We start from the raw sequence: 15,338 nt of genomic DNA, 5'->3' as shown, positions 1-15,338 counted from the left end.
AGCGGATTGTATTCTAATGTGAAACTTGGGTTTTTATTAAACATCTCCTTTTCCTTAGATGTGCATGGGAGTCCTTTGGTCAGAAGTGTAGATGGTGCTCAAGGCTGGCTGAGGTCACTGTGACACAAATGATTTCAACTTCACCTGCAATTTTAATTCCTTCAAACGAGGCACCAAAAAGGTAAATATTTGAACACTTACCTTTTCCACAAAGGCCAAAAACCCGCTTTAAATCAGAGATCACTGCTAGGTCTTGCACAACGGCCTGAGCACCACTAGAGGGAGCCATCTGCTCTTTTTGCTGCCTAACACGGCTCAACAATAGGATGGTGGGAAGCTTGCAGCTCCACCACCAGGGAGAAATTCATCCTCATCTAGCCACTTCTTTTCTAAACGTGCAACATTGCTAGTGTCAGTCTTGAATAAAATCACACAGGAAGCTCTGAAGTGCCCGCTCTCAGGCTCTCCCGAAGCTGATTCAATGGGTCTGAAGTCATGTTAAAAAAATGTGTATTTTTTTTTAAAGTTCTCCAGATGCTCTGGTGCAGAGCTGAGTTTGCTATCACTGGTGTAGGAGATTTCAAAGAACTGGCCCTTTTTCAAATAAAAAATGTTGTCATCTACAGGGCATTTTAGACAGGGATCAAGATATAAGAAATCCAGCTGGAGAGGGGGTGGAAAAAAAGTCCCTAAGAACAAAACACTTCATAATAATAACCACAGGGGGAAAAACATAAGTTATCTTCAAATTTAAATTTATTAAGACATTCAGCTATGTCTGTCAGTCTACATCCAAATTTGCTACTAAAAATAAAATAAAGTCACAACCCACATTAGGAATACCAAGTCTGAAAAAAACACTTTCTGAACCAAGCCTATTGTATAAATAAATGACTAGTTTCTTTTCATATCAAAATTCCCATAAAAAAATTGTACCCCCCCCCCAGGTCTACCTGTAGCCATGATGAATGTAAAAATTTAAATATGACACATCCTTATCAAAGAAAAGGTGCAAAGTCTATTAACAGCTTTAAAAGTGGCATTTGCAGTGTGTGATCATACAGTTATGTACTCATTCCCAAGTGCAAATATTGCCATAATTTAACACTGTTGATTCAGTTGCAAGAACTAAACATTACACAGGATTGAAAAGTACACAAGGCCTCTATCAGTGACCTAAAGCCCTTCCCACTTTGGTCTCCCACACTAACGTGGACTCCAAAGTGTTCATTAGAGTTTTAGATTACTTCACACAGCCAACACAGTGTACGATATATCAACAAAAGTTTCATATACACAAAATATTGAGGACTCGATCAGAAAGTTCAAGGGTCTCAGGTTACATGAATATACCTTAGGCCAAATGCCCAACCGCCCCTCCACTAAAGCACATACGAAGTATGAGGGTGTTTCGATCTCTGGATACAATTAATGCCTTTATGTCTTTGATTTCAATCAGTGCTATACAAAACTTAATAATTACCAGACTGAGTTCCAATTAGCTGAGGGAAAAGGGGGTGGAGAAAGGGGCTGGTCACTACTCATATTTTGTAACAAAAATGATCCTGTCCCATAGAAAGTGAAGTATCAGTTCCACTCTGCCTGCCTCTTCCCAGATTGTCCTTATGTTGTCTTCCTTTCTTTAGCCCCTTTCAAACACTCAAATCTGATTTTATTTATCCCTTACAAATCAGGGACAGTTTCTGAAGTTGTTGAGGTTAAATTTCCTTGGCAAACCTCTTCAAAACATCAGCACAGGATATATAAATACATTTTGATTAACATACATTGTAAAATTTCTCCCACAAAGTCAAGGGCATGAAAACAGGTGGTCTCCACTGAGAGTAAGTATTTCCCGGATTAGATCCTTGGAATGTCAAATTTCCCACCTAATCACCCCATATATTTGTTTCTCAAATCTGGGCACAAATGCCATCGTAGTGAGCCTCCCCGCCAGCAGCCAGCATACACAGCGTTACTCCTGCTGCTTTCTTCTGGGTTGACCTCAGCAGGACGTGCTTCATCTTTTGCACCAAGAAGCTATTCCGTAGGCTCACAAGTCCCTTCCTGGCTATCTGATCTGCTGGCAATGCACTCATTATTGTCTCTGGAACCTCGTTCCATTCCAGTCCCTCCAGGATGCTCTTGGTCTGGGGGTGCAGTCCCTTCCTGATGCTCAGCGTTTTCCTCGGCTCCAGCACGCGGTTGAGGAGCTGGTTGTGGAGCCGGCTGGGTCCCTTCCTCGGCTCCAGCACGCGGTTGTGGAGACGGCTGGGTCCCTTCCTGACGCACAGCGTTTTCCTCGGCTCCAGCACGCCGTTGTGGAGCTGGTTGTGGAGCAGGCTGGGTCCCTTCCTCGGCTCCAGCACGCGGTTGTGGAGACGGCTGGGTCCCTTCCTGACGCACAGCGTTTTCCTCGGCTCCAGCACGCTGTTGTGGAGCTGGTTGTGGAGCAGGCTGGGCCCCTTCCTGACGCACAGCATTTTGCTCAGCTCCAGCACGTGGTTGAGGAGCTGGCTCAGTGGCTGACCCTGGGAACTGGGAAGAGTTTTTGAGGTGGCAGTGGCACAGGGGGCAGGTCTCCTGGACATACAGCCACTTCTTCAGACAGCCTGCGTGGAAGAAATGACTGCAAGGTGTGATCACAGCGGACTTCATGTCCTAATGGGGAGTAAAGATACCTCGTGTTTATTATCTACAACCTTTGATGATATCCCCAAAAGCCACATTTCCCCCCGCCCCACAATTCCCCAAAGAAAATCTGTAACACAGATCTTAGGTTAAAACTCATTTTATATTTTAGTAATAATTTTCTTGCCATCAGAGAAACACTCCCCTTCCCCACCCCCCGTTACAAATAATACAAGAACCACTGGCTAAACAATTTTTTAAATAAGTAAAAGCAAAAAACGAGGAAGAAATGACCCCTTTAACTGGCTTGAAATGCAAGGATTACAGAACTGTAGAAAGCAGTTACTGAGTCTCCATCGGATATAGCACAAGTATAATCGGAACCTCAGAAAAACCTGATGAAGACAGGGCTTTTCCACAGTTGAACAGATTATTCCATGATGAGATTATTGGCAAGGAGACAAAATCAGCCACAAAATACCAGGATATTGGCAAGGAAATAGCAATTTCAGTTTCAACATATATATCCAATTTTCAAGATAGGGCCTGTATAAGCCGAGCCAGTGTTTCTCAACTTGCATCAGAACTGCCAAGAGCGCTGGTTAACCATGCATATGCCTGGGCCAGAAGTTGACAACTAAAGATGCCATTCACAAATCCAGTTACAGCTAGCCATCCACATGACTTTTATGCACATTCAAGTTCAATACCCACTGGAATACGAGATGGTAGACTTTGCATTAACATTCCTTGCTTAAGATATATTTGAGGAGGGAAGGCTGAGGACATGAAGTTTAAATTTAAGATTATAATTTGGTGAATTGACCATTAGGGTTATTTAAAGTCCCAAAACAAGGAATTTCTATAAATCCCTTGTCAAGAGCTGGTAACACCTGGGAGTCAACTATTAAGCAGAAAGCCATCCAAGGAAATGCAGCCAGCTTGGAAGTTAAGCAATGACTTCCATTTTCTGTGTGGCATCAGCAGGTAGTTCAAGCACCTCAAAAAAAGTGATGTGACAACAGGAAATAGAAAGAGGACGCAAATGCCAGCACTGGAATATTTAGACACAGGCTGGCTACTGGAGCTGCTGTGCCCTGAATCTGTCACTGCTGGGCTCTGTCCTGCACATGACAAGGTGCTAAGCACCAAGTGCCAAAACTAAAACAGCAACCACTTAACTCCGGGTACCTACATTATACGCCAAGTCCTCTCAAATGCAAAAACAACCCAAGAAGTAGTATTTTGCCAGTACGCAAAAGTGTGTTCTAATAACAATAAAGTGTGGTACGTAAGTGCCTTTTAATCTTAAGGAAAAAAATTCTAATCTAGATGGTCTAGCAGAACTAGGAGGGAGGATGTTCCCTGTGTCCTCACTGACACCCTGTGGCTTTATCCCGCAGGCCACACTCACCACACTCACCACACTCTAAGAGTGACCTTAGAGCGGAGGGGGCGGAGGGGGCTCCTGCCAAGGCCCATTTGAATATTTATAACATTACTTGGGGGCCATACAAAATTATCAACTTAAAAATTAGCCTGCTGCCGAAGCCAGTTTGGCTCAGTGGTAGAGCGTCGGTCTGCGGACTGAAAGGTCCCAGGTTCGATTCCGGTCAAGGGCATGTACATTGATTGTGGGCACATGCCCAGTAGGGGGTGTGCAAGAGGCAGCTGGTTGATGTTTCTCCAATTTTTTACTTATTTAAAAAATTATTTAGCCATCGACGTTTCTAGCTCTCTATCTCTCTCCCTTCCTCTCTGTAAAAAATCAATAAAATATATTTTTTAAAAAAAAAAAACTTTAAAATATTTCCTCTAATTAAAAAAAAAAATTAGCCTGCTATATTTGGCCAACCATTTAATTAACTCACCCCTAATGCCTTGGCAGGGCCAGACCAAATGATTTCACACTGCCCACCGGCTGGATGCTCCTCACCCGTTTTACACGTGCAGCTTCTGCTGCTGCCCATTTCTGTCCACACTCCCAACAGTACAGCTGAGTTACAAAAGCTGCTACTCAATCATCCCTTTGCACATGACTGGTGACTAAACTCTAGGCCTGTTTTTTGTTGTTATATTTTCAAGCTGATTTAAATAACACCTTTAGATGTTTAATAGAAGGTAATCATGAGCAATACATGGCACATGTGCCAAAGGTAGGCCAATGTAATGGAATACCAACTGGTTGCCTCTACCATATGTGCCACCCTACCCACACACAGAGACTTGTAACCATCGCAGATATCCACAGGTAGCAAATACTCTCTCCACCTACGGGAGGTAAAGTAACACAACACTTCTTCCCCACCCTGGGAATACCAGAAGAGAGTTGATTCTTGGCACACCACTTTTCAGAAGTTGCTGACTCCTGAGTGACAGTATATATTTGATAGTGCAAATATATAAGTGTGTGTGTAAATGTACTCAGGAGTAAAATATAAAATACACCTGACCTGTTTTTCCTTTATTTATGGGTGAGCAATAATGTTGAAAATAACAATATATTAGAATTTGAGAAACTACATTAAAAACTTAAATTTAGAAATGAAATGAAAATATTTTATCAGATCTAATCATTTCTGAGGTCCATGTTCTTTGTACCCAGGAGATAATTCTGCCTGGGAACTTAACTTGAATCTGGATAATGTAGTTAATGTCCCAAGGGAGACACCAAAGGATACAGTATGACCCACCCATGTGGATTCTTACTGTGTGGCTTACCTGATAACAGATGGCACAAATATCATTGTGTTTCTCAAGCTGCTCTTTAGTTGCGAGAGGTAATGATTTAATCTTATTCACAGCATCCCTGCGGAGAAGAAAGCTCTTCCAGCCCAGCTGGGCCCGAAGCCACACATTGTAGTAGGAATGGATGAAGATGATCATTGAGCCCATTACTGTCCATTCTCCGAAGATGGTCTCCGAGACGCCATAGGCCACCACACAAAGCGCCACAAGAAACTCCAGCAGGCGGTAAGTGCCATTCACATAGTAGATGACATCATCCATATTTTCTACTGGCTCTTTTCTGAATTCCTCAACCATAAATAAGACATAAATAAAAAGTGTTCCCAGAACCTGAAAGAGAAAGCATGTACGTTAAAACAGAATACGATCACTGTGAAAGGTTTTCCATAGACGTTAAACATTAACACATTCCTAACACCTTTGGATGCCATATTAGTATATAGAGGAGACAGTGGCATGATTAAAATGTGGGTGCGTGATTTCAATAATCCAGGTATTAGATACCAAAAAGCCTTATCTTGAGACACAACTTTCCTAAAACAGTTCTAATTAGTAATTAGTTTTCTCTGATTCTTTCCTTCCTCTTAGTCCCTGGGTCACCAAAACCAAAAAAAATTCTATCTGAATTTTCTTCAGTCTGTAGTCATATGTGTTCCTCCACTTTGAAAGAACTGTTACTTCTACAAGGAATAGTGAATAAATCCTACTGCCAGTGCTACATTTTCTTTTACTTTCCTACGGATCAGGCAGCAAAGATCCACCTTTGAGTTATAATAAGCTTATCATTTTCAGGCAATACTGGTTATATGTGTAATACACACGTCATTTTATTTATAAACAATATGAAATTACGGATATTTCTGAATGGTATTTTCTTACTTAAAAAAAAAAAAAGCTCCAAACAAGTGCTAAAATCTTTTAATATTTTGTAATTACTTCAATTTATGATTTACATAACAGCTCTGTATCATACCATTTTGAAAAAGAGAAAGTAAAATGTTTAATTACCTTGATAAAATAGAATACAGTGACAGACAGCCTAGTATTTCAATAAACTACCTTCAACTCCTATGCTCAACTAAATGTCACATATTTTAGTAAAGAAGGTGGGAAGTAATCACCTACATAGGTCATATTTTATCATGAGTCCTTAAAAAGTTTTAGTTATTATACAACGTTAATAACTTTGGCTTACCTGAAGAGAGGTAAGAATGCTGCTAGAAATAATGATAAGAAGCCAAAAATCCATGTGGAAAAACTGGCAAATCATGTAAGCCATGTAAGCGGGGAATATCAGTAAAAATAAACAAAGGCTCACAGCACGGAAGTGTTTCCATAAACTCCTAGAGAAAGAAAAGTATTCTTTTAAAGTGCCTGTTTCCTAGTAACACAACCATTACATTCCCAGCTAACAGGTGTTTGTCATGCTTCTCTTTACAAATACCGTCCTGAGCACCCTTCACCAGCCGGTCACGGCACTGAAGGTCAGGGCAGGTCAGGGCTCAGGCCGGTGTGTCCACCTGACTCGCTTCTTTTCTCTCAGTTTCCACACTCAGCCACAGCCAGGCATCATCAATTCTTTTTTTCCTCAAGAGTTTGCTTTCAGTTTCATTCTCAATCCTAGCTATTTGAAAGCAATTTCAGGCTTTCGTAGCATTAAACCTTAATAATTTTAACAGTAGTTTGTGTTCTTAAGTCATATGCCATCCCCATCCCCCTTTTCCCCGCCCACTCCACCGTGATGAAAATCTTGGCATGAGAGGAATGCTCATGATGACAGGTATATTGATCCTCGCATCTGCTGAGGTTAGAGCAAAAACTGAGGCAAGAACTACTAGCTGCTCTTCCTCCCCAGAATCTTGGACTCCGCCAGCCAGACTAAGCTTCTTAAGGCTCTACCAGAATAATATGCAAAGAGCTTTAAATTTATATCTAATTTTTGTGTGTTTATACATAGATACACAAACATATTATCTCCCTATTTAAGCATCAAATGAGGTTGTACTCCATAAATGCCTGTCTCTATGATTGCCTCCAGTCTTTTTCTTTCATTTACATTTCTCTCAATGCTTTCTCTCCTTCAGCATTACATGAATAAAATTATGTATTAATTGCTGTATTTACTAAAATAAGTTTTATGCTCTATGTTCTTCATTTTAAAACTGGACAATTGTAAAAAGTATTAAATTTCTCTGAAGAAAAGTTTATTTGTAATAAATGGCCTTTTATATTACTTTTAACTATAGGAATCTTGAGAGAAAAAATAAATAACAGAAAAGTCAGCCATATAAAAAATTTAAAATTAAATTTGTTCACTTAAGTTAATACCAATTATTCATCCATTTTCTGTCTGTAAACATTACCCAAATCTTCTGACGACAAACTCATGTAAACCATACTACAAAAACTTCTCTTAGCAAGTTTCTTACTTGTCTCTAGATGCTCCCAGCGCCAAAACAATAGGATCTGCAATCTCCAGCATAGACTGTAGGATAGAAGCTACAACAATGAAAAGGATAATACTGAGCAGGAATGCCCGGTGAACCACCTGCAGCTCGATGAGACCCGTCTGCACCGCCAGGATTAACAGCGTAACTCCTTCTGTCATGCCCCTAAAAAGCATACAATTTCAGAAAAACAATCAGAATCTCATTTAATTCCAACAGAAAACAATCTAAAGGATCAGTCAGTTGTTTTGTATCTGTGATCATTAGATAAAAAAAAAAAAGACAACACATAATCAGAGTATTAACTTATCATATAACATCAATGTAATAATATACAGTCATAATGAATCAGTACATGAGAAAAATATAATAGCTATTTACTGAACATACAATCAAAAGAAAAAAAGCAAACAAAATGTTTAAAACATTTTAGATTACTAGGGAAATCTGAACACCAACTGGGTATTTGATGTCAAGAAATTCTTTTGTTATGAATAAACATTCTATTATAGTTATGTTTTTTCAAAAGCTTAATAGACAAAAATATTTAGGTAAAAGTATATTATATCTAGGATTTACTCCAAACAAATGCAGCCAGGGCTTTATGGAGGAGGGGTTGGGATGGGTGAACTTGATAAGGACATGGGTGACACACGACTGTACTTGAGAATTTCACTCCTCTCTCAGCTTTGTTGGTTTGAAATTTGCCTAATTAAGCATTTAAAAATAAGAGTGACATATATAAAGTTATTCATAACTTTATATATATCATTACTTTTTAACAGAAAAAAAAAAAGATAAACGCATTTGGAATACTATGCTTTCATCAAAAAAGAATGAGATGTATTTACATGTATTGACATAAAAAATAAACACTACTTAAAACATTAAGTGAAACAATAAGGTGCACAATAGTGTGAATAGCATGCAGAAATGAGCCCCCCCCCAAAAAAAATATATGCACTTTTCCCTATAAGTCAAGTTATAGATAAAACTTAAACTTATAGTTGTCACGGGGATGTAAAGTACAGCAGAGGAAATATGGTCAATAATATTGTAATAACTATGTATGATGTTAGATGGGTACTAGATTTATTGGGGTGCTTCACAATACATAAAAATGTCTAATCACTATGTTGTACACCTAAAACAAATATAATATTGTACGTCAACTGTAATTGGAAAATACATTTTTTAAAAATGGGTAAAAAATATTTTTAAATAAGAAATTTTAAAGTAATCATCTATAGCTGTTATGCTTGGGGAGAGGAAATGGAAAGTAGTAGAAGTATCACTATCCATTTTGTACCTTTTGAACACTTTAAATTGTCAATTTACACGAGTTATTTTTTTCTTTCTTGCCCTCCCTCCTTTATTCCCATCACAAAGGTGTTGGCTGGGACTGGCAGGAAGATTATAGAGCACAGGTTTTTAAATTTTCTGTAATAAAAATGTAATATACACTCCTCCAAAATTTTCCCCCAAGTATTCACTATTTACTAATTCTTAAATAATCCATAAAAATTTAGAGTTTAAGAAGAGGTTATGTAAACTTATATAAATGAAACTGCTATATTTAAATAGACATCATGACAAGTTCTAGAAACAAGATTTCCCAATAACCTGATATTACTAATTTAATAACCACTAGATTTTAACAATTATGCATTCTCATTAATGATTCTTTGAAACTTTGATTAGTATCAAAATTATGTTCAAACATTAAAAAACGTTAAGTATCAAATATAGAAATCTGATTTTAAAATAATCTATCAGAAACCTCTAAAACAGCCGAAACCGGTTTGGCTCGGTGGATAGAGCATCCGCCTGCGGACTGAAAGGTCCCAGGTTCGATTCCAGTCAAGGGCATGTACTTTGGTTGAGGCCACATCCCCAGTAGGGGGTGTGCAAGAGGCAGCTGATGGATGATTCTCATCGATGTTTCTAACTCTCTATCCCTCTCTCTTCCTCTCTGTAAAAAATCAATTTTATATATATATATATATATATATATATATATATATATATATATATATATATATATTTTTTTTTTTTTAAACCAACTCAAAATTCCATTTCCTCTAAAATGCATCAACAAAAATAATTTATCATTACTTCTTCAAGTTAGAGATAAGATTTAAATGTCTAGAAATATTCGAAGTAGAGAACTTACCGGTTCATGGCAGGATCATTCATGAAAGCTCGATAACCCTGCAAGTAAAACTTGCAGAGTGTCAGAACACCCAAGGCAACAAAAGAAACCGTGAAGACCAAACCCAAAAGAGAATAAGGAGTGCTGCAGCATTCAGCAATACTAGAAGAAGAGAGGAAATAGTGGCAGATGAAAATTTTCTATTTGGAATAAAAACATCTTAAACTTTCAAATAATCACCAAACTTAACCTAATTCTCATTAATTAAAACACTCCAAACTAAAATTTCAGATGTCACCTCCTAAACATCTTATTAGTAATTTAAATCTATTATTATTATCCTAACCTACATTTTCTTACCCCTTTGGCAAATAGTACACGGCACCATATCTGAAACAGTCTTCTTAATTTTTATTTATCTAGGATATCCTTCAAATGCATCATCTCCTTAAAACTCACAGGGCTTACAGCTTGTTCAAACTTTAAGAAACACATCATTAACATATTGGTGATATTCAAAAGAAGCATGTATAGTTGTCCACTGTTCCTTCTGAAAATTGTTGGCTGTTCAAATTGTTCTGACTGTACTGCGACCAGAGTTACTAGTCAAAACTCTTTATTTAGACAAACTGCTATGGGGCAAGGTCTATGTTGGCTCTGACGTCCCTGACATCACTTCAACATCTTCCATACTGTTGATTCTATAAAATAAACTTATTTAGGCTTAGTTTAATTTAGGTTTACATCAATTCATTTATTTGGGGTTATTTTTAAAGCAAGTCCAAGAATATAGCTCAAGACCATTTAAGAATATTTTAATATCGATATTTAGCATTAAAGTTTGCTATGAATATCACAAGGAAAACTGGAAGATCTTACACTGAAGCTTGGAAACACTTTCATATTTTATGGAAATACATTCACTGAACATATTAGGTAATAACTTCTAAGTACTTTGCAAATATATATATTATGTACCAATAATTTGGATTTAGCACTTACACAGCATCTAAGAAATGTTTAAAGCCCTGAATCTTCAGATTTGAATTTCATTTGGATGCATGAAGAGTTGAATCAGGGGAATCATATTGGTCCTTTACTAGTCAGCTCCATACTTCTGCTACATAGGTATCCTTTCTACATTACTGCTTACTAGCTAGTTTTCATAGAAAAATATCTAATTTTATGCAGACCAATATATATTCTAATGAGAAAAAAAAGTGTCTGGTTTTATGTTAAGAATGAAAATACCTATCAATTGTACTGGCTGATAGCTAAAAAAATAAATATTATATGGCATTCTTACAAATCTGATTTATGAAATGCTTGACATTTTTCTTAGAGAAATCATTATATAACATGTTTAAATATATTGTCCAGTAATTTACAAAATAGGAAAATCATGGCTGAAAATAACACTAAAAATTTTCTTATTCTCATTGTAAAATCTGAAGTTTAATAAAAGTCCATATTATTCCTGTATCTACATTTAAAGTAATCTTACACCCAAAGAAGAGTGATCTAATTACATTTTCAAGAGGAGCACATTCGTCTCCCTTTACTTTAGAAAAGAGTGTGTTGCTATTTTTCAAAAGAGAGCATAGCAAAGAAAACAAGAGGTTTCAACCTAGTTTTGGGGAAGTGAAAGAGTCCGGGAAATTTATAAAAATTTTTCTTCCCCCTCTCTTCAATGAGATATTTTATTAATTTTAGTTTCTATTTTTCTAGATGCAAAAGAAGCTTCTTTTTGTTTTTCAGTTTGTGTATGCTTTTTGGTTGGTTTGTTTAGTCCGGGTGTTCTGATAAAGTTGCAACCCTCCTTTCTGTAAATAAGTTTTGTTTTTGTTTTTTGACAAGGCAACACACAAAAATAACTTGGCACACAAGAGCATCAAGAAGACCAAAAAACAATGCTTACAAAGATATAAATTAAGCAAAGAACCAGATCGGAACTTCTCTATTAAAAAACAAATTGAGCCCTGACCGGTTTGGCTCAGTGAATGGAGCGTCGGCCTGTGGACTCAAGGGTCCCAGGTTCAATTCCCATTAAGGGCATGTGCCATGGTTGAGGGCGCGTACCCAGTGGGGAGTGTGCATGAGGCAGCTGATTGGTGTTTCTTTCTCTCTCATCAATGTTTTTGGCTCTCTAGCCCTCTATCTTCCTCTCGGTAGAAAACTAATAAAATATATATTTTTTTTAAATTGAAGTATTCTTATTTTGAGGATCAATCGATCCTATATATAAAAAAAGAATAGAGAGAAAAATTAGTTTGACAATATATCTAAACCTCACCAAAATCTCAGTATTATTTTTCTGACTTGTAATTAAGTCCAAATTCATTCACAGCTTACTGATTGTTGAGCCTATTTATTACACTATGCTATACTTCATTTGATTGTGCTTTACAATGAATAGCAATCTGGGTTAAAACACAGTCATATTTAGGTTATTATTATAACTGTAGGATTTTTATCTTCTTTCTCATTAAATTCAGTTACTTTTTACATCACTTTAAAATTCTGCATAAAACCTCCATATTTACAATGAAGTAAACAGCAGTAAAACTTAGTTAATAATGGGCCATTAAAATGTGTTTGATAACAATTTATTATGTTTATAGAAGCTACTTATCAATTAAAAGTGTTATTTTCAGAAAGTACAAAATCTGACTTAGTACCAGTAAGTTTACTTTTTGTTAACATAGGTACTGCCATATGACATTTTTATTAATACTTAACTTTGTGTAACATGTTCGATCTTAACAAGAAACGTTCCTTAAGGACCATAAATTTGTCTTAAACTTCTCATTCCTTGTATCATTAGTACACAGTGTTCTATCATTTTGGATGGCTGGATAACAATGGTTCTATCAACTAAAACCCAAGACTTTTATCCACCTGTAGTATTTATTTTCCAGAAGGACAGTTTCATTTTTGCCTTTTAAGGTGACAGTGAGCCAGGGAGCAAAGATGTGTATCCATGTGCTAGATTCTGAGGGCACAAGATTCCAACTCCAAGTGAAAAAATGGCAGATGTGCATCTAGCATAAGCTCACAGCAAAGACAGTAAAGTGAGAAAAGACTATAAGGACTTTTTTTCATATTAAACCTTAAAAACCAAGTCTTAGAATACCTTGGGGATTAGTAGCAAAAGACTGTAAATAACCCTTTTAACTAATTACTTGACTCTATCTCAATAATGAAGCAAAACATTAAAAATAATGGGGCATAGTGCCCTAGCTGGTTTGGCTCAGTGGACAGAGCATCAACCTGTAGACTGAAGAGTCCCAGGTTCAATTCCCAGTCAGGATGCATGCCTGGGTTGCAGGCTCGATCCCCAGTAGAGGGTGTGCAGGAGGCAGCGGATCAATGATTCTCTCTCATTGTTGATGTTTCTATCTCTCCCTCTTCCTGCCTCTCTAAAATCAATACAAATATATTAAACTAATAATAACAATGATGATGGGACATAGTGAAGGCTCATAGGTAAGCCACAAGGTTTGAAGTCAGATGGGGTTTCAGGCTCAGTGCTGCTTCTTTCCACAGCACCACCTGGATGACTTGGTACAGTGTCCTCAGCTATAAAATGGTAATAATAACAAAGGCACCAGCATCATCAGACCTGGACAGCCACTGAATGAAAATCCTATTTTAATTAAATATAAAGTACTATAATAAGACTGATAAAAGTTAATTTATAAAACTTACTGTTCCTAGTTCAGTGTTTTCTTCCTAAGGTATGGCGGTATCAGATGCTAATATTAGTTACCTTGTCAAGAAAAGGAAAAGAAGTCTCTCCCGAGACGCAGGCTGATCTCGAGTACTGAAGTAGGAGTAAATCTGAAGAGCAAACAAGACGAGCCAGAAAACCATGAAAAGTACAGGGACCACCAGTTGATTCCACAGGGACATTCCCAAGGCTAGAAGGCCATATACCTCCACAACCTGAAAAAGAAAACAAATAGAAAAACATCTTATCTTGTATCACAGATTAATAAATAATCTAAGTATAATATGCTGCACCAGACCGTTCGACCAGTTGCTATGATGTGCACTGACCACCAGGAGGCAAATGCTCCAACTGGTAGGTTAGCTTGGCTGCTGGGGTCTAGCTGACCAGAACTGGGCAAGACGAGCCGGACATGCCCTAGACCCCTCCCAAGATCTTTCCCCAGCCCCGATTGTGCTGCAGTGGGGTCCCTCATCCTGGCCTGTGCCCTCTCGCAATCTGGAACCCCTCGAGGGATGTCGGAGAGTCGGTTTCAGCCTGATCCCCACAGGCCAGGCCGAGAGACCTCACTAGTGCATGAATCCATGCACAGGGCCTCTAGTTTTAAACTTAAAAAGTTTATTCTAAAGTACTACAGATAAAATTTGAATCACTTTTATTGCAAGATTGTTTCAAATAAATTCCTTTAAAGTCACTCTACACATATAGTTAGCCAATAGCATATTTTGAAAAATTTATTGATTTCTGCATTATTAACACAACACACACTTATCAAATAGAAGAGTAAATTGCCCAATAGTTCAGTTACGCGCAGAATAAAACTTTATCAAGAGCAATGCTAGGAGACTTACTAAACTTATTATTATCTTAATCAAAATGATCAAGACTAGCACAATTAATACAATATTGCTTGAAGGACTAGGGAAAAATAAAATATACAAGGAAACATTTTTCAGATTTTTTTCAGGAATGTCAACAATAGAAGTAGTTCGATGGAAGACTGAATAATCACTGGAGAGGTTTACTTTATCATAAAACAAAGATAATTAGCGAGTTTGTCACCCCAGGAAATCAGCAAGTTTTTTCCTTCGTTCCTACTGTGTATTTATCAAGCAACATTTCTCAATTTGGTTTGTCAAGTACATTAACATCAGGAAACAAGCTATACCTTAAGAAAAAAAACAAAACAAAAACAAACTCAGGCAAGCTTCATGCTCTAACCTAAGCAGTCAACTGGTCTTGCTAGAACTCTCAATGTGATTCTTCAATAAGTTATAAAGATCTTAAAATACATGGGATTGCAAGTTGTTCTGGTTTCTAATTAGTATCTCTCTAGGTAGGCAAAGATCTTTTAAGTATTAAGTTAAAATACACTCACTTGCAGGGTATTCTAAATTTAATTTTTTTCATCTGTACCACTAAATCAAATGCTTTTTCTAAAAACTAGTAAAAAATTAATCTCTCTTTCCCCAACTTGAAAATATTGAAGGGAGGGGATGGGGGGAGGAAATTGCTCAACTAGCTATAAAGTTATTATTAGCAGCAAACTGATCATTGAGAGAAGTAGAGTAATTTTCCCCCTTTCCATTCAATGAGCAGATCATTAAAATACCTGACAGTTTTCACTTCT

At 37.3% G+C, this 15,338-nt stretch overlaps 1 protein-coding gene across 3 annotated transcripts in view; it reads right to left on the bottom strand.

The window, feature by feature from the left end:
• Window positions 1–738: 738 nt before the first annotated feature.
• The window catches only part of RNF145 (ring finger protein 145), a 44,655-nt gene continuing 30,055 nt past the window's right edge, over window positions 739–15,338 (bottom strand). Inside the window, exons 6-12 of one of the 3 annotated variants that reach the window (XM_084884196.1) lie at window positions 13,748–13,923; window positions 10,000–10,140; window positions 7,809–7,991; window positions 6,575–6,722; window positions 5,353–5,709; window positions 2,256–2,661; window positions 739–2,213 (exon numbers count right to left, since the gene is read on the bottom strand). In XM_084884196.1, the coding sequence (XP_084740322.1) occupies window positions 2,041–2,213; window positions 2,256–2,661; window positions 5,353–5,709; window positions 6,575–6,722; window positions 7,809–7,991; window positions 10,000–10,140; window positions 13,748–13,923 (1,584 nt within the window). In that variant the 3' untranslated portion in view covers window positions 739–2,040. Of the gene's footprint in view, window positions 2,662–5,352; window positions 5,710–6,574; window positions 6,723–7,808; window positions 7,992–9,999; window positions 10,141–13,747; window positions 13,924–15,338 lie in introns of all 3 variants that reach the window. The other 2 variants (XM_084884195.1, XM_084884194.1) reach the window with 2 other exon arrangements.

Source organism: Pipistrellus hanaki (genome assembly GCF_964339955.1).
Source record: "Pipistrellus hanaki genome assembly, chromosome: 5".
NCBI lineage: Eukaryota > Metazoa > Chordata > Mammalia > Chiroptera > Vespertilionidae > Pipistrellus > Pipistrellus hanaki.
This window is presented reverse-complemented; position numbering and strand designations above follow the sequence as displayed.